This window comes from Malus sylvestris, chromosome 7 (assembly GCF_916048215.2).
Source record: "Malus sylvestris chromosome 7, drMalSylv7.2, whole genome shotgun sequence".
Lineage (NCBI taxonomy): Eukaryota > Viridiplantae > Streptophyta > Magnoliopsida > Rosales > Rosaceae > Malus > Malus sylvestris.
In genome coordinates this window covers 7,937,734-7,960,363 of record NC_062266.1, presented here as the reverse complement: position 1 = coordinate 7,960,363, position 22,630 = coordinate 7,937,734, and the positions used below count along the sequence as shown (strand labels likewise).

Genomic DNA, 22,630 nt, shown 5'->3' with positions numbered 1-22,630 from the left:
TTTTCAGCAATTGCACTCAATAAATCGTTTTCGTCACCCTCGGGTGTCGGCTAGCACGTGTCTTTCTTGGTATTCGGGGAATATCGGGATCGGGGTGTGTCACTGGCCCTCGGTTGGAGATAGTTTTCGGGCTATTTTCTGCCCTCTGGACCATTCGGTTGGAGATGGCCTTAATACTACGGTCTAGTGGTATGCCTCTTCACTTGTAAGTGAGAAATCTTACATTTGATTCTCGGCAAAGATAAATTTGAACCACATTATTGATAACCCATTGTGAGACTTAGCCCACTCCATCACCCCTTAGTATAGATAATATCGTTTGTCCCAAAAAAAAAATGTTCAACTATAGAATCAATATCCAACGGTTCAAATTAAAAAAAAAAGAAAAACAAAAGAAAAGAACAAAAATGGTTACAAGCTGTGTTCTTCCATTTATGTAGTGACATTAGAACGGTCTAGAATTGATTCACCTATTACACGACTCGCATCAGCAACATGAAAATGAACTGTGGCTATCGTTACCAGTCCCAGCCAAAGTTCTCTTCCTCAGAGAGGAGTTGGATCCGCAAAGGTCAACCAAGAAAGCAGCGGAAAATGCCAATTCATGCGGGTTTCTTAACTTTGATTGTAAGATTTTGGGGCATTTCTTTAAAGATAGACGTGAAAACACACGATCTCATTCCGACCTCGATATGTGGAATCGTCTTGCGCCATATGTACTGAGATTGTTCGGGAGACATCGTCCAAGCCCGGTATGGCATAGGAATAGAAGAGTCTTTTTGTAAAAACTGTATTTTAATGAAAAATAACACTACCATGTTAGGTTTGGAGTGCGGTCATTATTATCTACCCGGGGCGCAAGGAAATCCCGGGAAAGCAGAAGGCCGACTGGTCGTGTAACTTAACCAGTAATGGCCCGGTTCTTGTCCTCTATTCGATCGAGCATGCATTTAAGCCTTTCTTTTCTGATCGTGCTTAAGAAACGGTGCTGCTCCGTATTAGGTAGGGCTAAGTAGAGCTAAGTTTGTTTTGCTAAAGACGGCCATGTTAGTTACGTGGAGGCTATCCCTGCTTCAATCAGCGTCAAAAATGAAAATTCTTTTTGATCAACTAGGTTTATTTCCTGGTTGCCTTACTCATTTAGGGCTTAGTCTGAAGCGAGCCCCTTTCAGAGAAAGTCATTGCGAGCTAGCCTCCCTGTATAGGTTTCCAAACCTGCGCACCCCTAAACTACAACAAGCTTTAAAGCCCCTACTTATTTTATTTATTTTATGCGATATTTTGAAGTCCTTTCTACAAAACAAACCTTTCTATAATATAAGGGAAGCTCGAAGAGCTTTCTTCGCATGCTTGAGCGCATTTTTCCCCTTATTGGTACAAGAGGTTGTGGATACACTTCTTGATAATGGAATCCGTAGACAACCAATGAGGGACGATCATAATAAGGTTTACAAGTCGTTTTCAGATGTAATTGAAGGAAAAAAGGGAAGATTTCATGAGACTCTGCTTGGCAAACGGGTCGATTATTCGGGGCATTCTGTGATTGTCGTAGGTCCCTTTGCCCATTCTCCCCTATTCAATTCCCAATGAACAACATGATCTTGACCTATCATTTGTTCAATTTGGTCGATCTGATACTTATGTAACTCTTTTATCTTTATGTTCCCACTGATACCTAATCGATAAAGAACTTGAATGGCTTTTTTAGGTCCAAAGAATTTGTAGATTTGTTCCGCCCAAAATGGGAATGGGCTAGGGTTATAAACTTATAATCTATAATCATGGAATCCCTTACCAGTTATCTTGACGTCTTGTATGATTGCAAGGTTGTTCGGAAATTCCTTTGCAACTTCCTGGATGTTCATACTTTGTTCTGTAGCTCCTTGCTCTAGTTGAGTTACTTTGTCCCTTCCTCACGCTGGAGAGGTATAGCTATAGCCAGGTGTTCCTCTGGTTATTCCTTTTTAGTAGAATGAATTGTTTTCTTTGTGTCGACCTTGCTACAGAGAAAGTCTTAGCAAAAAGACTCTCTTTTACTTTTGGTGAAGTATATTAAAGGTCGTCCGATAGGAACAGTTGACAATTGAATCCAATTTTTCCCATTATTTTTGTATCCGTACTAGTGTGAAAAGAAGGCTCGACTCCAAGTTGTTCAAGAATAGTGGCGTTGAATTTCTCGACCATTTGCCTTAGGATTAGTTAGTTCTATTTCTCGATGAGGGGCAAGACAAGGCAAGGGAAGAGTTATAACTCAACGGTAGAGTGTCACCTTGACATATAAACTCCCTTCATACTCAAGGCTTCTATGACTTGCCTCTCTTTGCTAGTGATTTGTAACTTTTGTTGGTAGATTGTGATTGTGATGACACTACTTGGGAAGTGCCACCAGTGCATCCTTGCACTTGTTGAAAACTAAATGATGATAACTTACAATTAGTCACCTTATAAAATCCAATTGATATTCTTTTTATCACAATTTACACAAATTATTGTTGAAAAAAAAAGATAAAGAATAAAGCCAAATTTCATAGAAGAAAGAGAGATTACTATTGAGCCAATAAAAGATATTGATATGGAGCAGCATCATCTTGAAAGATATTAATATTTAAAATTATAGAAAGAAAAAAATTCCCGCGTTAGTGGGTGGTTTCACGTCTTTAATTTATTTCTTTTTTTTTTAAAATAATTTTTTAAAAATATGTAAATTAATTATTTAAATAAAAAAATTTAAAAAAGGTCAATTTCCACACGCGTATGCGTGTGGCAAGAGGCTAGTTCTATATAAATTTAAAAGATTTAAGTTTTATTTATTTATTTTATAATATACTATAGGTAAAGAGAGGGATTAAAAAACTATCAAGCACACTAAAATTAAAAATATCAAGTAATTTAAAAATATCAAACAAATTGAAAAAATTATAATAATTAATTTACAAGTGCGAAAATATGTGAAGAAAATATGCAAACGCTCGTGATGCATCCTCTACGTTCTGAGGATTGCACATCGTTGTTTGAATGTTTAAAACCATACAAACCCTCATGAATAATATTTTTTCAAGGATTTCAAAATAAATAAAATTCGTAATTATTGATGTACAAGTTTGAAAAATGTGAAAGCATATAAAAATGCTCATGGTTGGATCCTCTACGCTTAGACGATGATTACATGGTTGTTTAGATTTTTGAAACTCTCCAAATCTCATGAATAGTATATTTTATTTGAGTGCTAAATTTAATAATAATTATTGACACACCCCGACCCGAATCAGGCATGTTGGCCGTCACGTGAGGATGATGTAGCCATGTGCATAATGCGGAAGCAATAATGATAATAGAGAATACGAATAATTAAAAACGAATTCATAAGAGTACTAGCTAAGGTAAGTGCTAGAAAATGTGTGAATACACAATCAGAGCATAACCTAAGTTCAGTCCAGAAAACAAGCACTAATTAAACGACACCCAAAGATGCCTTACATTTGTGATAGTCTGTCAGAACCTCTAGTTAATTCTCGTGAGCCACCAATGAACAAGCTTATCTAAAACTTGGAGGGGCGCAAAACAGAAAGTGTGAGTAGGCAAAAACAAAGCTTTTCAAAACCATTTCATTATCAAATGCTCTAATCACTCGCCGTAAAACATGTATAATTTATCCAGAAATGGAATATAATATATAAATATATATATATATATATATATATATATATATACATATATTTCAATTCATGCTTCACATATCCATTTTCATAAGTATGCCATGTCAAAATATAAAATAGAATAAGTAACTCAGGTGATAATAAATTCATGAAAAAATAACATATTAGCCGGAACCCCTGCAGAGGTCTATACGGCTGAATTCATAGCTCATTAGTCAATCTAACCTGAGTGATTGCAAGTGACCTATACAACACTACACTGCACATGAGTCGGAACCACTGTAATGGTTTGTACGACATGACTGGGTGTAATATAACTATGCTCCTTACTACTTTCTCATTATAACTATGAGATAAATCGCTAGTCACCTACGAGTCGGAACCACATATAATGGTCTGTACGACAAGACTGTGCACCTAAATTGGATCTAATGTGAGCATATGGTGTGGGAGGTGACATTATATACATGCCTATGCCATATCTTTGGCTAACTCACTAACACCGAGGTGTAGGTTTATAAGCTCTATGTTTCTCAATTAATCACAACCGTTATTCACATTCATAATTCATAACTCACCTGGGGCGAGCGTCCACATCACCACAATTATATATATATATATATATATATATATATATATATATATATATATATATATGTAAACATCATATGCATATAATGTAAAACATTTGGCATGACAATTTAAGTCATAACTCATTTAAATGCATTTTCTGGGAAAGATACCAAGCATATACATATATATTTAAAACCAAAATCCCACTCACTGGTATGTCGAAGGGTCGTAGCCCCCGAGTCGACCTTGACTGCGCTCGTCCTCGGGATAAGTCTCCCCTATATGCGAAACAACTATAAAAATGTTAATTTAAAGCACATAACCAATACTGGCTAATAACTTCTTCTATATTGCTCAAATGGGGTGTGTAAATATACCAACGTGACCTACACAACTCCATGAACATGCCCAAAATTTTAAAATAATTTTTGGGAGCCCTCACGCGCCGGCAAGGGCACGGCCCTATGCGCCCCCAAACCTTAACTGAGGCCTAACGGCCGTTAGGAATAGTCCGTTAAATGTAAGGAATATTTCGTTAAAATTAACTAACGCCGTTAGTCACCGTTAGTGAAGGATAATTTTGTGAAAACATGTTCATTTAAGCAACATATATAAGCATGCAATTAACAATTAAAGACGGAATCATGTTTGCATGCACTTAAAAACAAAACATTAACCATGAAATTCAAAGCCTAGTAGATTGGTGAACCAAAACTCCACTCAAAACAAAGTGAGTTGCAATTGTACCTTTGTAGATTCCTCTTTGCATAAGCAAAGGCTAATCACCCAAAGAGAGGGCCTTCATTCCTTGCATATTAAATCTATGGATTTGGATGGAAGAATAGGATTCTCCAAGTTCCCAAAATAGAGAACCTCTAAGTATCTTCACCAAGGTTAGATTGGAGAAGAAATGAGTGACCTTGGAGTAGTGGGATTGCTAGATGCACCCTCCAAGGGGCCGGCCTCTTTAGAGAGAAATGGAGAGAAATGTTCTCACCAATTTCCTCTAATGAAACCCTTAATGAATTTTGGCTATAAAGTCATATTTATACCTTTATTCATTTGAGTGGCAAACTTGTAAATAAGTCCAAGTTCACTACCCTTAACAATATGGCCGGCCTTAGGGTGTATTTGGGTTGTTTGGGCCTTTGTGAATATTTAGTCATTAAGTTGTCATACAACTTAAGTCAATGGGCTTGACGTTCGAAGCCCATTGGGCCTTAAGGTCCAAAACTATCCCGAGGTCTTTAACGAACTTATTCGTTTGATTAATTAACATATTAATTAATCATTGCCATAAATAATTAAACCATTTAATTATTCTTACTCATCTCCATTGTTTCTTCAATCTCCACCTTACACGGTGTACGATCCATTAGGTTCCTTTTAGCGAGGCAGTGGACTCTTTCAAATCGATTGTGAATCGAAACTTACTTTCAATTCTCCCTTTAGTGATTATACACGTTTAGGGCTTCCACAAACCAAGAGTGACACATAGCAGCATATCATGGTTACCCAAGCTAATCAGAAGAGGTAGAGAACCTATTCAGTTTAGGATTACAAATGCAATACGGTCTTTCTCTAATACAATACTCTTGACCACATTGTTTGGTTTGATAGTTTATTTATTCATGTCTACTATCCAATGTGATTCGTGTGCTTATATGATTACCTTGAATGTGATTTGGAACGCATTCCTAAATCTCATTCATACTCTGGCCAGAGATTCTAAATCATATCATAGAGTATTCTCCCTCAAACAGTTTGAAGGTTAGAGATCCCTTGTTGCGCATTCACTTGCCTCCATGGCTAAGTGGCTTAACCTCAACGATGCCGTGGACACTCCAATGGAATGACGTTTGACATAATCAAAGATCAAGACTTAACCACAAGACAACGACGATGCCTCAGGTCAAAGGACTACTTTGCATTATCCCAACCATGAGTTCTCATGTGACATGAATATGAGAACTCTTCGTTGATCGTGTTCAGTGAACTCATTCTCTATTGAGCACCTACGTACTTGTCTTGATGTCACACACACCAATGACTCGAGACTAGTCACTCTCCCTGAGAGAAGACACAACACGTACCGATCTTAACGGACTGTCAATGCCTAATTGACAATCCTATGATCAGGAACATTTAGGATGTGTCTACGAAAGAATGGTCTCATGAATCTAACTTCATTAGATAGCATTCTCCCAATCACATATTCCTTGGACTTTATCGTTTAAGCATATAACATTTATATGAGACGGCTCAAACAATAATCTTTGCCCTTTCTATTAAACTAGATTAGTTTAACATGTGAAATGTCCGTAAAGTATCATCATATGATTGGTTTTAGGGCACATTTTCAACAGTTAGGAATATTCCGTCATCTTCTACCTTCGAACTCCGACGACCGTTGTAGTCGCCGGAAACTGGAAAATCTAAAAATCCTTCAAACTTTTTCATTTTTGCACCAAAATTCAGGAAACTTATACTGAATTGAAGCTTACAATGAGCTGAACACATTCTTACCAATTTCAAGCTCAAAAAATCACGGGATCTCATCGGAGAATGTACGATAATTCCGGCCAACTTTCAAACTCGCCAAACTCGACGTCTAATTTGCTTGGTTTTTCTTCTCCGAGCTTCGTAAGAACGTCCTAAAGCTTCCTATGAGCTTAAAATCGCCTGAAACATCCATAATTACGACCACATGAACAATACTCAAATCGGGGTGATGGTTTCTCAGGTTTTTGAGGGTTCCACGATCTAAAAATGGCATATATGAACTCAAATACTTGCAAGGAGTTTGAATCTTACCTTCTTGACGTCGATCCTTGCTTGAAATGTGAGTTTGGTGTTCGTCCGTACGTTTTGTGTGGAAATGGCAGGAAGGCCGAGAGAAGGAGAGAGAGGGAGAGAGAGAGAGAGTGCACGAGGTGTTTTTGTGTGTGTGTGTGTGTCTTCACTTGGTCATCAACCAAAACAAACAAAAGTTTAACTTTTAACTGAGTCCAAAACTTAGGAACTCAACATATTGGTCTACATCCCAAAAGCATGTCACACACATCACAATCTCAACGTCCAAGGATAAAACCGTCATTTCACACCGTCGAAACTAAATATTTCAGGACGGGCTGTGACAATTATTGTAGGATTGTGGAAAATGTAAAAAAAAAAAAAAAAAAAAACACAATCACTCGTGATGACAAGCTTTACAACTTTTGTGAAGGGATCAACTCCGAAATCCAACACCATAATCCATAAACCTCATATTTAAATTTAATCGTTAATTGTTGTTTACACTTTATTCTACTAACTGAATTTCATTTTTTAGATTTTCATTATTTATTGATTTAAAGTATAATTTCTTTAATGGGTAACGGGTCGGTCATATTACTTGATAATATTAACTGATCAATTTCGGGTCAAATCATATTTGCCATTTACTTTAATAAGTGTTACGTGACACGACCCGCTAAGCTATCGGGTATATCACGAAAACGACCTAAACACAAAAAACACGACACAAATACCAGGTTTATCTCATTAATTTACCATATAAGACCCAACAAAAATTTGAAATCAAGATTAAAATTAAGTGCGCCACCCACCTTGATGGCAACTCCACTAGGCTCTAATTTAAACACAATATTTAAATGTTCAATTGCAGCCACGTAATACTACGATCTAGTGGTATGCCTCTTTACTTGTAAGTGAGAGATCTTACGTTCGATTCTCACCAAAGACGAATTTGAACCACATTATTGCTAGCCCATTGTGAGAATTAGCCCACTCCATCACCCCTTAGTATAGATAATATCGTTTGTTAAAAAAAAAATGTTCAACTGCATAATCAATATCCAGCAGTTCAAATTAAAAAAAAAAAGAACAAAAATGGTTACAGGCTGTGTTCTTGCATTTGTGCAGTGACATCCAAACTATAAACTCCCTTCATACTCAAGGCTTTTATGACTTGCATCTCTTTGCTGGTGATTTGTACCTTTTATTGGTAGATTGTGATTGTGGTGACACTACTTGGGATGTGCCACCAGTGCATCCTTGCACCTGTTGAAAACCAAATGATAATAGCTTACTAGTCGCCCAATAAAATCCGATTGATATTCTTTTTATCACAATTTACACAAATTATTGTTGAAAAAAAAAGATAAAGAATAAAGCCAAATTTCATAGAAGAAAGTGAGATTACTATTGAGCCAATAAAATATATTGATATGGAGCAACACCAGTTTCAAATATTTAGAATTAGCACAATACAACAACAATATAAAACTTGTCTTAGGACTGTAACAATTGATATGTAACTAATGAAATCCTGAGAGAAGAAATCCTAAATGCCAAATCAAGACTACTTTCCACTGACATGCATTATGAGTTTGAGCATCAACAAAAAAATATGTAAACATCATTACAGAACCTACTATGATGAGGAAATAATGGTAGAAAAGTTAAAAGAAAAATCTTTGTTCCTTATAGTCATTTTGCATAAAAAATATCCTTAAGAGGCAATTGACCAAAGTTTTGGTCCTTATGGGGAATCCTCCCTATTAACTAGTGCATACATGAATATTTTTTTTTATTCCTTTTATTTGTTACTCAGTTTCTTTTTTATTCCTTTTATTCAATTCAAAGGTTAAAAAAATAAATAAATGAGGGCATGGGTGAAAAATAAGTGCGAAAATTACTTTCATTTTTTCATATTAAATGAAAAGTGATGTTCACACATTTATTTTCTAATCACGCATACTCCTATTTATTTTGAACTTTTGTGTTGAATTAATCAAGAGTAATGCTATCGTCACACTTATTTTTACTTCACACATACCTCTCTCAATTCTCGGTCATCAAATCGAGCGAATTGAAGAAGATCAATGACAAAAAAATTAATAAGGGCATATGGGGAAAGAAAAGATAGATTTGTGAATAGCACTTGATTTAGGTTTGGTTTGAGATTGTAGTGCTTTTAAAAAAAGTAGCTTATTAAAAAATTTGGAACATTAAGAGGGGTGTATTCAATTACACCCCCCTAAATGTGTTTGGTAAAATAAAATACAAATGTTTTTTTTTATATAAAATTGATGTCAATGAAAGTAGAAAAACATAGAAAAACAGAAGTAGAGTCTACCATGTTTCTAAAAAAATGTTTTTTTTTTCAAAACATAGTAATCAATGCTCATTTAATGAACTTTTCAAATGTCAAGTATACCCCTACACGTTTTACAAAATTACAATTTTTACCGCTACATTATTGTCTTTGATAATTGTTATATAACAGTAAATACTATATTATTTTTAGTCATTTAACATATTCAAAGCAATTCATATAAAAAGTTTATCAAACAATCAGAATTTTTTTTTATTAAAAACACTTTTACAAAAAAAGGTTTACCAAACACTTAACAACTTGATTTTACAACTGTTTATTCTTACAGTACAATAGAAAGTTTTTTTTTTTAAAGTACAACAATATCAAATTAGCGCTTAAAGAAATCGTTCCCCATGTGGATTTAATAGATTGGGCTTTGGGCCTCATATGTTTTCAGTTTATTTTATCTTGGCCCAATCATTTTGGTTCTGAGAATTCGGTGGCAAAAGAAGTCCCTCCATCATTCGCTAATTAAACAAAAGAGTAAATTATAGCTATGGTCCCTGAACTTTAATCAAATTGGAGCAATGGTCCCTCAACTAAAAATCCATTACCATTGGTCCTTCAACTCATCAAAACGTGTAGCTATGGTCCCTCAACTAAAAATCCATTACATTTGGTCCCTCAACTTTAATTCAACTGGAGAAATGATCCCTTAACTTTAACCCAATTGTAGCAATGGTCATTCCAACATAACTCGTTTTGACAAAATTTTTTATGTAGTTGGCGAAAATGACCATAATTACATACTTTGATGAGTTGAGGGACCCTAATTATATAAATGGTTATTCCAACATAACATATTTTGACAAAATTTTGAAGAAATTGTTGAAAAGGACTATAGCTACACATTTTGATAAGTTGAGGGACCAATGGTAATGGATTTTTAGTTGAGGGACCATTGCTCTAATTTGATTAAAGTTCAGGGACCATTGCTACAATTTACTCTAAACAAAATTCAAAAGTAATTTATCAAATCAAAAGCCAACATCTCAAATTGTTGATTGATTCAAACGCCCCAACTAAAACCTCAAAATTCACCAAAACATTTTTCAGTTTTTGTGACGATTTCGGATCTCAGTCCAAGTGTTTGATTTAGTGTTCGAGTTCGAAAATGGCAGCAAGACAAATGGAAGAGATACAGAGGAAGCTGGCGCTTCTGAATTATCCTAGAGCCACTGCGGCTGCTCAGTCCCTCCTCTTCGCCGGCATGGAGCGCTACGCCCTTCTCGAGTGGCTCTTCTTCCGGTACACCACATGTCGTTACCTCTACTTCTTTGACCTTTTCTGGTTCTCACTGTGTAACAATTTTGATTGCCCTGATTGTGTGGTGTAATTTCAGCTTGCTGGGGGACAAGTCGCCATTCTCTCAACAAAAGCTTCAAGGGGACGCCAACGAAGAGACCGCTCGAATCCAGTGTAAGCCCTCTTTTGTAGAATGTTGAATTGGGTCGTGCCGAATTTGTTGAGATTTTGATGAAAATGTAGACTTTATATTGGTTTTTGAATTTTATCGTATGGTTGATCTAAAGTTTATTAATGTGTTGTAATGTTAATTATAAACGGAAATGTGGGCCGCTATGTTTGTTTAACTCGTCTGCAGACTTCTTAAATTTTCGTGATGATATTGAAGATTGACAAAAATTATGACTTTAAAGAACTTCTGCAGTAGTTTCCGACCACTAACAAAAAACAACCTTTTGGTATCAGCACTACATATATGTTCTACATGGCCATGCCAAACTGATATGGCAAAATCGCCAATCTCTCAAATCTAGAATAAGACGATTTAGTGTACGAAGATAAGAATACGTATCAATCCTACTATATAAAAGATGGATGCTTGCTGCAGCTATTATTGCACAATCTCAACCCAGTGTCACCTTAACGAAGCAAGCACGGGTAGGATATTCCTTGTGCTTGGGAGTTTATAAATTATCCAACTTGGTACTGTATGCACCCAAATTCTCTCCTTATGGACTTTTTAAGATAACTTTGGGGATCATCCTTCTCTTGCTGCTTCCATTTTGTTTAATCCTTCTTCTAAAGCCATCTGGCGTTGATTGTTTTTTCCTTTCCGAATTCCAAGTTTCTGAGTATGTGATATTCTATATGATGCACCTGCTATGTTTCCCTGTTTTCGGTCATTGATGCAACAATATTCTCTTTTATTGTTTCTCATAACATATATTCTTTTGTTTTGCAGATTTGGCAGAGATTGCAAAGTTTTTGGGTATTACTACTACTATTGACACAGAAGCCATCCAAGTTAGTTGTGGATTTGTGTTGATTTAGGAGTATTTTTTCTGCTGATATGGGAAATTTCTTTTTTTCTTTAGCAAGCTTTACAAATTGAGTGCACTTTTACTTGTGTTGTCTTTTCATTTCATATCCCATTTGGAAGTCATTGTTTGGTTGGTTTCTCAGGCAACCAATCTTTATGACAATTGCATCAAGAGTCGAATCGATATATTCATATTTCTATTGAGTTTCCATTAAGTAAAATTTAGTAATTGATACTCCTTAAATCATGTCGATCTTTTTTCATTGCTGTTTATTTGAAGTGCTTTGGGTAGCAACTCTTTACTGTGTGAGTTTTCTCCACTTTTGTTGAATGCAAAGAAATTTTGTTGTAGGGTCGAGGAAGCTATGAAGATCGCACTGAAATGCTTCGTCTAATTGTAGATCTTGTGGAGGCGAGTATTTATGCTGATAATCAAGAATGGAGGTAGGATGGTACTAAGTATTACATGGCTTGGCAAGGTGTTATTGTTTGATAAAATAACTTTTACATCTTCTACAACATGTGATTTGTTTTCTGATTTCGAAAATCATTTTAGGCTGAGACCTGTAATTTCTGCAGTACCGATGAGCAGGTAGCAAAGGACATACAACTAATTGATTCCATAGCTGAAAAACAAGCTCAAATATTCTCCGAGGAGTGCAAATTGTTCCCTGCAGATGTTCAGATTCAGTCCATATATCCATTGTAAGGCTATCTATTTTTCAACACCGCCCATGAAGTAACACAATGAAAGATAATTGCTTCATTGAAAATCTATCCTTGTACTGTTTAACAAAAAAAGAAAAGCCCTCATTTTTGTTTCTACTCCCCTGAATTAAAAAGAATAACCGCTTCCCTGAAATTTTATTGTCAAAAAGAAGAAACCTCGTTGAAAACCAACCCAATTAATTAGGATAAAATGCTTAAATGAGATGATCACATCATGTAAATTTGAACAACTTATTCCATTAGATACAATAACATCCTGTTGGTTTAATCAAAGTTCATTCGCAGGCCTGATGTTTCTGAACTGGAGAAAAAGCTTTCAGAACAATCAAAGATATTCTTAAGTCTTCAACAGAAGGTTGACGATTTGGCTTCAAAGGTTCTATTCCTTTACTTAGACCTTCTGGCCTTATACAGAAGTTGCTTATATTTTCTTATGATTTGTATCCTGGAACTATTCAGCTATTTGATCAGCTTCACCTAGCTCTCTTTGTGCTATATAATTATGCCAATTGTTTATTTCAGCATAATAACTAAATCGTCCAACTTAAACCAGAAAATAACCTCTTCTTTAAAAAAAAAAAAAAAAAAAAGTACACTACTCCTTTTCTTTTACAGCCATTCTACTGTCATTACCCTCTAACATTGTGTTTATGAAAGTTCTCAGTTTCTCTGACTGCCTCTGACACCAAAAGACACCACCTCCTTACTTTTCCATTTCTCTTTGAGCTTGACCTATCCTATGCTGATATGCAGAGAACAGATGCATAGTAATGCCCTCTCTAGTGCCAAAGATTGCTGAAAGATTCATTTATATGTTCATAGGGTTGTTCTTAATATATATATATAATTTAGTATGGTATATTAACATTCCCTTATTGTCGTATGCATTTTGGATTTTTTTTTTCTGTTTTTTTTTTAATAATCTTTCCCAATGCCTATAAGTCAACTATATTTCTTCTGGCAATGAGTTCTCCCTCGAATTTGGGTTGTCAATCTCCATCTTATGTATTTACCATTTATAAAGTTCCTCTCGTCCCAGTTAATTCCTTCTTTTTCTCACTCTATGTGCTATTGCATGTAGCATGCTTACAACCCAGATGAGGATTATGCAGAGGTGGAATCAAGATTGCGTGCACATTTGGAGTCTTTTCTGGAAACTGCAAAATCATTCAATACGATTTACACTAAGGTTGGAGCTGCTCTGTCTTTTTATACTCTGCCTTCTGACAATCTGATGTCCCTTTTCTTCTTTTCTTTTCCTGTTTGTTGTACCACTTTTAAATATTTTGACATGTTACTTAGAATTTTATATCTGCTAAAAAAAAATGAGGCGCGGTTGGTACATGTGCACCATGATGAACTATGTGCTTTTTGATGGATTCCATAGTCACATATCTGGCTTGGTTGGCGTGGGAGAAATTTATGCTTCCGTTTCAGCTCCTTGCTTATATTGAAGTTCACTTTTTAGCTACTACTCCAGTTGGAATGTTGACATTTATTTATGTGCTTGAATCCAAAATACCCATCTGTTATTTGATTTGCTTTGTGTGCATGTGTATGAGGTATCTATGCTCTGTAACCTTGAAATGTTGTGCCTTTCGTAGGAAATACGTCCCTGGACACATATGATGGAGGTACCCCAGCTCCATGGATTTGGGCCGGCTGCCAATCGATTGTTGGAGGCATACAAGATGCTTTTGAAGGTATATCTTTTGCTAATCTATACATTTTTTCCTAGCACATTAGTCTGAATGCCAATTCACTAGTTCATATACCGCTAGTGTAGTGATGATTTTTATATAGTATTAAGACCTCATGGAGAACTCATTTTCCACTTATTCAACAGGTGTTACTACCTGTCTAGAAAGTGACATATTTTCTTGTTATACGTAATTATGTACTGGTGAAGTATATCTCTACTGCAGTTCATCAATATTCAATCTATACTAAATTTCATTTACTATTGAATGTCACAAGTGTGTTTTCATTTATTTAAGGTGATGAACATATGTATCTGGGGTTAATTGGTTGGAAGGGGTCTGGATTGAAATTGTTCAAAGTAAGCTACATGCCACATTTGGCTTGTTCTCTACCGAGGTTTCATGGGGATATTGTCTTTTATCATGGTTCATTTGGTTTTACATATAATCTTGATCTTTGGTTATTCTTTTGAAGTATCACACATAATAAGTATCTTGGTAGCACAGTGGGGCACGCATGATGGGCTTTAGTTGAAGCTGGCTGGGGGGAACAATTGAACGTTCTTCTGCATATCCCCACATTTTTCATTGGCCTTTTTATTCTGAAACCTTGATCTTCTAAATTTAATGCTGTCCCATCTCTTCTCTCCCTTCACATTTGTGCCTTGTGTTTGCTGCCCATATGGAAATGCTGTGGTGGCTAATCCACCACTTGTTTACACGGACTATCCCTGGTTCAAACGTCCATAGTGGCCTGTTAAGTTAGCATGGAAAATTAAGTAAAAGAGTAGCCGTTTTCTTGTAGCACTTACTCAGTGCTCACTTGGTCAACTTCACCTTTTACCTTTTGTTTTGGAGAAAAGGTGAAGGAAAGAAGTGGGAAAGGCCGTATATCCTTAAGCTATGAAAGCATTCTTCTCGAGCTCGGTCAAGCATTATCCTCCAACATGGGGAGAAAAAATGGGAAGACTGAATGTCTGGTTACTTATTTTTACCTTGTGATCTTAAAAAAACAAAATGGGTACCAAAATGTTTGTACAGAATGCAAAGGGAAATAGTGTACTTCAACCATTTCTGGATTTCTTTGCTTCCCTTCTCTTTTCATCAGACGAGGAAAATCCATGTTCTTCAACTGAACAGTAGGAGAGAACCATAACCAAAATCGTCTGGTGGGATTCTCCCATTCTCTCTTGCTCCCAAACATGGTATTACTTCCCCCATTGCATTTTGTAAGTGTGTTCATGTTGCTGTAGGTCTAGTTGGGTTAGGAGTTAAATATGCAAGGTGGGATTACTTGGGCATGGAGCAGTGTAGCTCAAATTACTGAATAATACCATATTTTAACCAGAACTATTCGTATGACCATGAATTTTGTAACAAGGTGTTTTCTTCTTATAATTCTTACATTTATTGCAGTTCCTGGGGAACTTGAGGAATCTTAGAGACTCATACGCAGCTCTTGCTGTTGGATCGTCTGACTCAGTTGCTGGCGAGCCCTCATCTGTCACAAGAATAATCTCTGAGTGTGAATCTGCGTTGACGTTCCTAAATCGCGACCTGGGGATTCTCTCAGCTTCCATTGCTCGCGAGCAAGGTGAGGAGGTGAGTTTATGATGAAATTGTTGAGGGCCATGAATTCAGTCTCTTCCCCTTCTTTCGGGACTGCAGATGTATGTTTGGAAAATGTAGTTTCTTCATGTCGAATGAAAGCGAAGTACAATGTAATACTGATTCTGTGTTCTTATCACGCATCCTTGTTCGTTTGGCTTGCAGACTGATTACATGACTAGACCTTTCTTTTTAAGTACCTAGGATTTAACCCTAGGTTTAGTTTTAGAAGCTTCGACATAAAATTATGGAAATCTTCATTAATCTGCTTCCTATAAACAAATATACTAGCAAGTTTGGAAAACGATTACTTTAAACTTGATTAGCTAAGGCATGGATAAAAGAGAGAAGTTAATTGAGAAAGTTCTCTTTGATGACCAAGACTTCATATGGTAATTGAAAGTATTTTTGTTCTTCACCATAAACTATGTTGTATGCTCATAATACTCCTAATTATCTGACTCGTGTTTTTTTTACTTAACTTTGGTTAATTTTTTACAAAATTAAAAAAGTAACATTTAATGTGAAAGTTAATTAGATTTAGGTGAAATGACACGTAACAGATGATTAAGTGTATGGTGAGCATACACCATAATTATAGTGGTGAGGAAAAATGCTTCCTACCGGTAATTGTGAAAGTTATGATACCTGTTGGCAAAACTGATTTTCCTTCATATACAACTTTTCCTAGGTAGCATTTGGTCGAGACTCCAGATTATGACAACCTTACCAAACCGATCATGAACTAATAATCTGGTCAATCTGACTAAATAATAATCAACTTTGTAATTAAATTATATTTTATCAAATTAACTTTAGCCCACATAATAAATTCATACCTCATCTTTTGAACATTATGATGTCATAGATAAACTTGGAAATTGTAGTAATAGTCTCTCAACTTTACCCCAACTGTAGTAATGGTCCTCAACTAAACATCTGTGACCATTAGTCCCCTTAACTCATTAACATGCGCAATTATGGTCATTTTTGTCAACTCCGTTTGAACTTTCGTCAAAATAAGTCACGTGCCACACACGTGAGACTGAATCAATGGACAAATATGGAAAACCAAATGAGAAAAATTGTAGCAATGGGCCCTCAATTTTAATTGAATTGGAGCAATAACCCTTAACTTTAATCCAATTGGAGCAATAATCCTTCAACTTTAATCCAATTGGAGTAAGGTTCCATAACTCATCAAAACGTACATCTATGGTCCCTTTTGTCAACTTCGTCAGATCCGTCAAAATGAGTCATGTTGGAAGGAATTCTAACGAAGTTGACAAAATGGACCATAGTTGTACGTTTTGATTAGTTAAAGGACATTTGCTCCAATTGGGTTAAAGTTAATGAACCATTGCTACAATTTTCTCTACAAAAACTTACGCACTTGTTCCAATGTCATAGCTCCATTAGTCAATCAGTTAATTTGACCAGTAAATGATGGTTTGCCCACTATAGGTCACCATATTTTACTGATGTGATGTCAAATTTGTTCCATGTGTACAAACAACCAAAAAAATTCTGAAATTACGAAAATGGTATTGAATTCGTGGCGGTAAACCGAGTTTGGCATCAGGTTGTGCTGCTGCTATTTCATGGAGATAGGATCCTGGTCTGGGGGTGCAGCAGCGACTTCAGTGACTTTCAAGCGGGTGACAGATGGTGATAGTCTAGTGATTGGTGGTGGGTCAAATCGCGGTGGTGGTGGGGAATGAGCAAGTGGGTTCGAGTCAAGCAGATTGTGGGTTGGGATCTCCTGGGTCTTGCGAGTGGTGCAGGGGTGCAGATGTGCAGAGGTGCAGTGGAAGAACAGTGGTGGTGTAGAGTGGATGATTCGATGGTACGAGTAGGCTGGTGCGGCTGCAGGCTGATGCTTCATAATATTTTTTTTATTTATTAACAAAAATCTTAACAAAATTGATACATCAAATGAATATGGCCCCAAAAAAGTGATTTAATCTACTTGGATGGAGGAAGATAAATGGAGGTGGAGATAGAGAAGAAGGGAAGGGTTATCATCGCCAGGGTTGGGGCGGGCTACTAATGTTAGGTCTATTGAATTTAATTTAAAGACTGTTGGAACCAAATTCTCACATCACCATTGACGGAGGAACTACGCAAGTCCGACCACCTAGAAGAAACCAAACAACCATATTCAAATCTTGGGCATCGATGTGATATCGGCCAAAGGGTCTCCAAAGGTTAAGTTAATAAGCAATATTAAGACTTAAGCAGTGGGCAAGATAATAAGCAAAGAGTATGTGTAGATTGTGCTATATGTGTTACCAAAGTTATGCCCTAGATGAGGGTGTTTATACTAGTCGAGTGAGAGACCCTTCAGAAAATGGAATTTGTATCAAATTGGGAGAATCTAAGAGAATATATAGGATTAGATATTGTTTCCTTAGGAGGGTGATTACTTACGAAATGGTCGATCTCAGCAAAGTTTGCAGACTTTGCCTACCGTACTGGGTACAGCAGGATGTGGTAGCATTGGTTTGTTTAAGCAGCTCAATTTGATTGGAGCTGTTGAGTTCATGGTCGGATTTCTGGCGGACGCATATTTCAATTCGCCTTACTGCACCCTTGGAAACTTGGGAGTAAGATTCTCTCCCTTTTGGTCCCCTCTTATTTAATCTATCATAATTAAGCCATGTCAACATCTTGTGTTGACTTCTTTATAGAGAGAGAAAGACAAAATGGAAAGTGAGAATGGAAGGGAGCAGAGGATAAAGGATTTATTAGGGCCAGTTTGGCATTGTTGTGTTTTAAAAAAAAAAAAACTGCTTTTGCTGTGCTTTAAGAATAATCAACTATAAAATATAGTAGATGAGTGTTTGGTTAACTGTAATTTAAAAGTGTTGTGAGTAAGAAAAACAGTGTAAAGGTGTTTGGTAAATTTTAATATAAAAGTAATATAATTGTATACAATGATTGTCACGTCCCGATCCCAACATACGTCGAGAATCGACACGTGACAAGGAAAATAACGTTCGTTGAATACGGTATAAGTTACGGAATGAAATACTTTAACTGATAACCCAAAATAATGTGAAGGTGGCTAAGTTCTCCACAAAATATTTACAAATATCTACATCCCAAAAAGAAGCATAAACTTTGCTTTACTAAGAACAAGTATGAGGTGCTCAAAACAAAGTCCCAAAAGATAAAGTACAAGAGTGAAACAAGGGTAACCTAATGCTCCAAGTCTCTAATAACTGCACTGCTACCCCCACCTACAAACTTCTCAGAGTCTACTCAAACCTGTCACCTGTACGATCAGTGCCTACACCATCGGAATGGTGCACCGGGCAAACAACAACCTAGATAAATTGCGAAGCTTAGGAGAGTGACAATAACATCAAGTATGTGAGAATAATGCTAATGACAACCATCAAACACAATTTACATATCTTGAATATAAATCATTCATAAGAAATCAATACCAACTTTTGTAAACCCCGAAGGAGTCACCTAGACATCCAACGGTTCGTCTAAAACCAATCACAACATCTCACAACCATCTTCTCATACAACACAATGAAAAGTAGAGTTAGAGCGACACAGTTTGGCCGAAGCCTACACCTTTGAAGTCATCACAATTCAAATTCAATAAATCCCAAGGTGAGTACGATCCCGGACCACCACTCAACGGAATCGCGAAATAGGAGGGATTCCGGACCATCTCTCAACGAAATCCAAGTGGATACGATTCCGGACCCTCACTCAACGGAATCGCTAAATACAATACGTAACAATAACTAAATGAAACCCAATTTAGATACGATTCCGGAACATCTCTCAATAGAATTCGAGTGGATACGATTCCGGACCATCACTTAACGGAATCGCAGAAGACCAACAATCAGAATGTACAGTGGCTCAAAGAATGAGACAAGCACAGACTACTTAATTTACAAAAACTCAACAAAGGGAGATTATGCACAATTACTAAATTTAGAATCAATCACCGAAGCGGAAGGTGAAACAATATTGAAGCAACAAATCCCCATCATATTGGTTAACAGTCATTACTAGTCCTCACATTAATCTCAACATGTCATTCATACAAATCAAACCACATTTCCAATATACATGCCACACCCCATTTCATGAACATAAATTGATGTCGAAGTATTGGAATAACAATTCAATAGAACATATTCATAAAACCAATTCATATCCACACAGGATCATAATTATGACAACCTGGTAATTACCAATATCACATATACTAAAGTCACTCACCTGGAGTCTGTGCTAATGTACCCTAGCACGATAGTCAAGGCATCACGTTCTATCACCGCCTAACAAAGCACAAGTCCACATTTAGATTTCCTTCGATAATTCACATACTAAAAAATTCTCATATGTCTCCCACAACAACATTTAATGAGGAATCGAACCGTCGTTCTAATGTAGGGTCCATGATCTTACGTCATTTGCTTCGTAAAATCCAATCACTAGATTTTCACTTATAAGTCCCTAAGGTCCTTAAACAATATCTACCATAGCATATTAAAATCTTGTCTCAATCCAATGATAAGATTGTCAATTGTTAGAATAATCAAGTCGCAGACCTTATCGATAAAATATACACTCAACATCATTTTCATAATCGAATGTCACATATCGGAAAATTCGACTTTTTCCAAAAATTCTCAAATTTTACATAAATGAAGATTTCAACAAGTAGAGTAAACTTTATACCTGTGGCCGAGTCCAATTTGGCCAGGAAGGCCCTCAAATTGGCTCGCACCCAATGAAACCCTAAGGTGGGTGTTCTTCAATTCGGCTTCCTTGGTGTTCCAACGCCCCAACCACCAGTTGGGTCTTGTTCTTGGGTCTAAGGAAAGTTGATTAAGGGTGATGGTGAATGGTGATACTCTCCGGAATGACAATTCATCGTCGAGAACCCCCGGGTTCTCCTATGGAGTTCTACATGAAATAGACCTTAAAAACCCTTAATTTTTGGTAGAGAGGGAAAGAGGAAGGTAGTTGAGCAAGTTTTAGGTGAAGGAGATAGGAAAATCAACTGGGAAATGGAGGAATTGGACTGAAATTGGCCGGTTTGAATTTGGCTGGTGGACCTTACGGTTTCACGAAATAGGGAGGGAGAAAGTGGCCCTTCCTTTTTCTTTTCCAAATGGATCCTTTCATACCCTTTAAACATCTGATAGGTCCCCACTTTTTTGTTTTTTTTTCTTTACTAACTTAACCTTTAACCCATGCTTCCCACAATCTATAGTTCACAACTTCAAACGTCCGTAACTATACCATTATAATTCGGACTCGCAAACGGCTTTCGCCTATGCGTTCGTGGGTTCAAGATTTATTTAAAAACACTAGTTATAACTTCGAAATGTCAACGAAAGATAAAGATTGATTATGAAACTTCCAACTCGATAACTAATCAATTACTAAACTTATAATTAGTGGAATTAAAATTAACTAATAAAGATAATGTAATTGCGAATACAAATTTAAATTACGAAATACGTAATAAATGGTGAAATTCTGGGGATGGAATTTCACAATGACAATAGTAGTAGGAGCGAGGAGACGATAATAGTTGCGGGAAAAATGGTGGTAATGGTGGTGTTGGTTGCGGTGGTGGTGATAGTAGTAGCAATGTAGAGGTATGGTGGTGGTGTTAATAGTGGGATGTGGTGGTTGAGTTTGTAAAGGTAACAATGGTGCTAGGGGCAGTGGTAGCGTCAATAGTGGCAATTGTGGTTGTGGGGGCAATGGTGGCGGTTGTGGTTATTGCGGAGGTATGGTGGTGGTGCTAATAGTGGGATATGGTGGTCTAGGTGTAGAGATAACAATGGTGGTAGGGACGGTGGTAATGCTAGTGGTCGCAGTGGTGGCAACGGTGGCGGTTGCAGTTATGGTGGTGATGATGGCAGTGGTGGCAACAATGGTGGTGACAATGGTGGTAGTGGCGGTTGTGGTTGTGGTAGCACTGATGGCAGTTGCGGTGGTGTCAACAATGGTGGTGGTAATGGCATTGGTGGTATAAGTTTAGTATTTGTAGTGGTTGGTCGTAGCGGTCACTTTATTTTCTAAGGGATAAAATGTATGTGGAAGGCAAATTATGTCATTTAAAAAAAATTAATGAAGGTATTACAACTATTAAAAATATTAATTAAAGGCTCAATTTTGTTTTTTTTATCAAAGAAGCTTTTAAAAGCAACATACATGCTGCTTAGGAATATTTTGTTTTTTCACTTCTAAAAGCTTTTAAAAGTTGTTGTATGGAGGTCATTGCTTTTAAAATAAGCAAGATATTTTACTTTTACCAAACACTTTTTTACTTCTTAAAATGAAGCAGTTTTGAGTGAAAAAAACAATACCAAACGGGATCTTAAAGGAGAGAGAATCCTACTCCATAAATTTAGTAAAACAGTTTTTATTTCCTTTTTTTTTTTAATTATAAGGATCACACTAATAAGAAATATAATTATTCATGCAGAATCCCATACGCGTTGACTAGTGCATTGGGCCGATCGATTGATCCATTCATAATTTAAGACTAATCCACACAAAATAATCTTGTCCTATATAAAGGTAAAAAAATAAGACAAGTGATATTCCCACCCCGATGTCTTATTTCCCCACCCACCATTTAATGAAAATGTTAATAACATATTTATCATTTTAAAAGAAGACTCATAAACCCCTATTTAATTTAGTACTAAAATTTTGAAAAAACAAAAAATAATTTAAAATAATAAATAAATAATGGTGGGTGGGGTGTGATATCTTTGGTGGAAAGAGGTTGGGAAAGATTTGGGTTAGAATCGACGGAAAGGTTGGAGGAAGGAATGCGCATGTGCTACATGAAGGCGAGAAACTTTAATGGAGAAAAAAGAGAATTGGGTGTGAGATCTACGGTTTTGACAAAAAAAGG

At 36.4% G+C, this 22,630-nt stretch overlaps 1 protein-coding gene and 1 long non-coding RNA gene across 2 annotated transcripts; one reads left to right on the top strand and one right to left on the bottom strand.

Moving 5' to 3' along the window:
• Positions 1–10,380: 10,380 nt before the first annotated feature.
• On the top strand, positions 10,381–15,875 carry LOC126630746 (AUGMIN subunit 7-like). The gene is made up of 9 exons (XM_050300909.1): positions 10,381–10,638; positions 10,733–10,809; positions 11,597–11,658; positions 12,027–12,118; positions 12,254–12,379; positions 12,689–12,779; positions 13,485–13,592; positions 14,008–14,106; positions 15,520–15,875. The coding sequence occupies exons 1-9, from the start codon at positions 10,505–10,507 to the stop codon at positions 15,715–15,717; spliced, it is 987 nt and encodes a 328-aa protein (XP_050156866.1). The 5' UTR covers positions 10,381–10,504; the 3' UTR covers positions 15,718–15,875.
• Positions 15,876–18,657: 2,782 nt separating this feature from the next.
• Positions 18,658–20,837, bottom strand: LOC126630032 (uncharacterized). The gene is made up of 3 exons (XR_007625928.1): positions 20,428–20,837; positions 19,966–20,024; positions 18,658–19,003 (listed from the first exon to the last, which is right to left on the bottom strand). It is a non-coding gene; the product is annotated as an uncharacterized LOC126630032 (long non-coding RNA).
• Between the last annotated feature and the right edge of the window lie 1,793 nt (positions 20,838–22,630).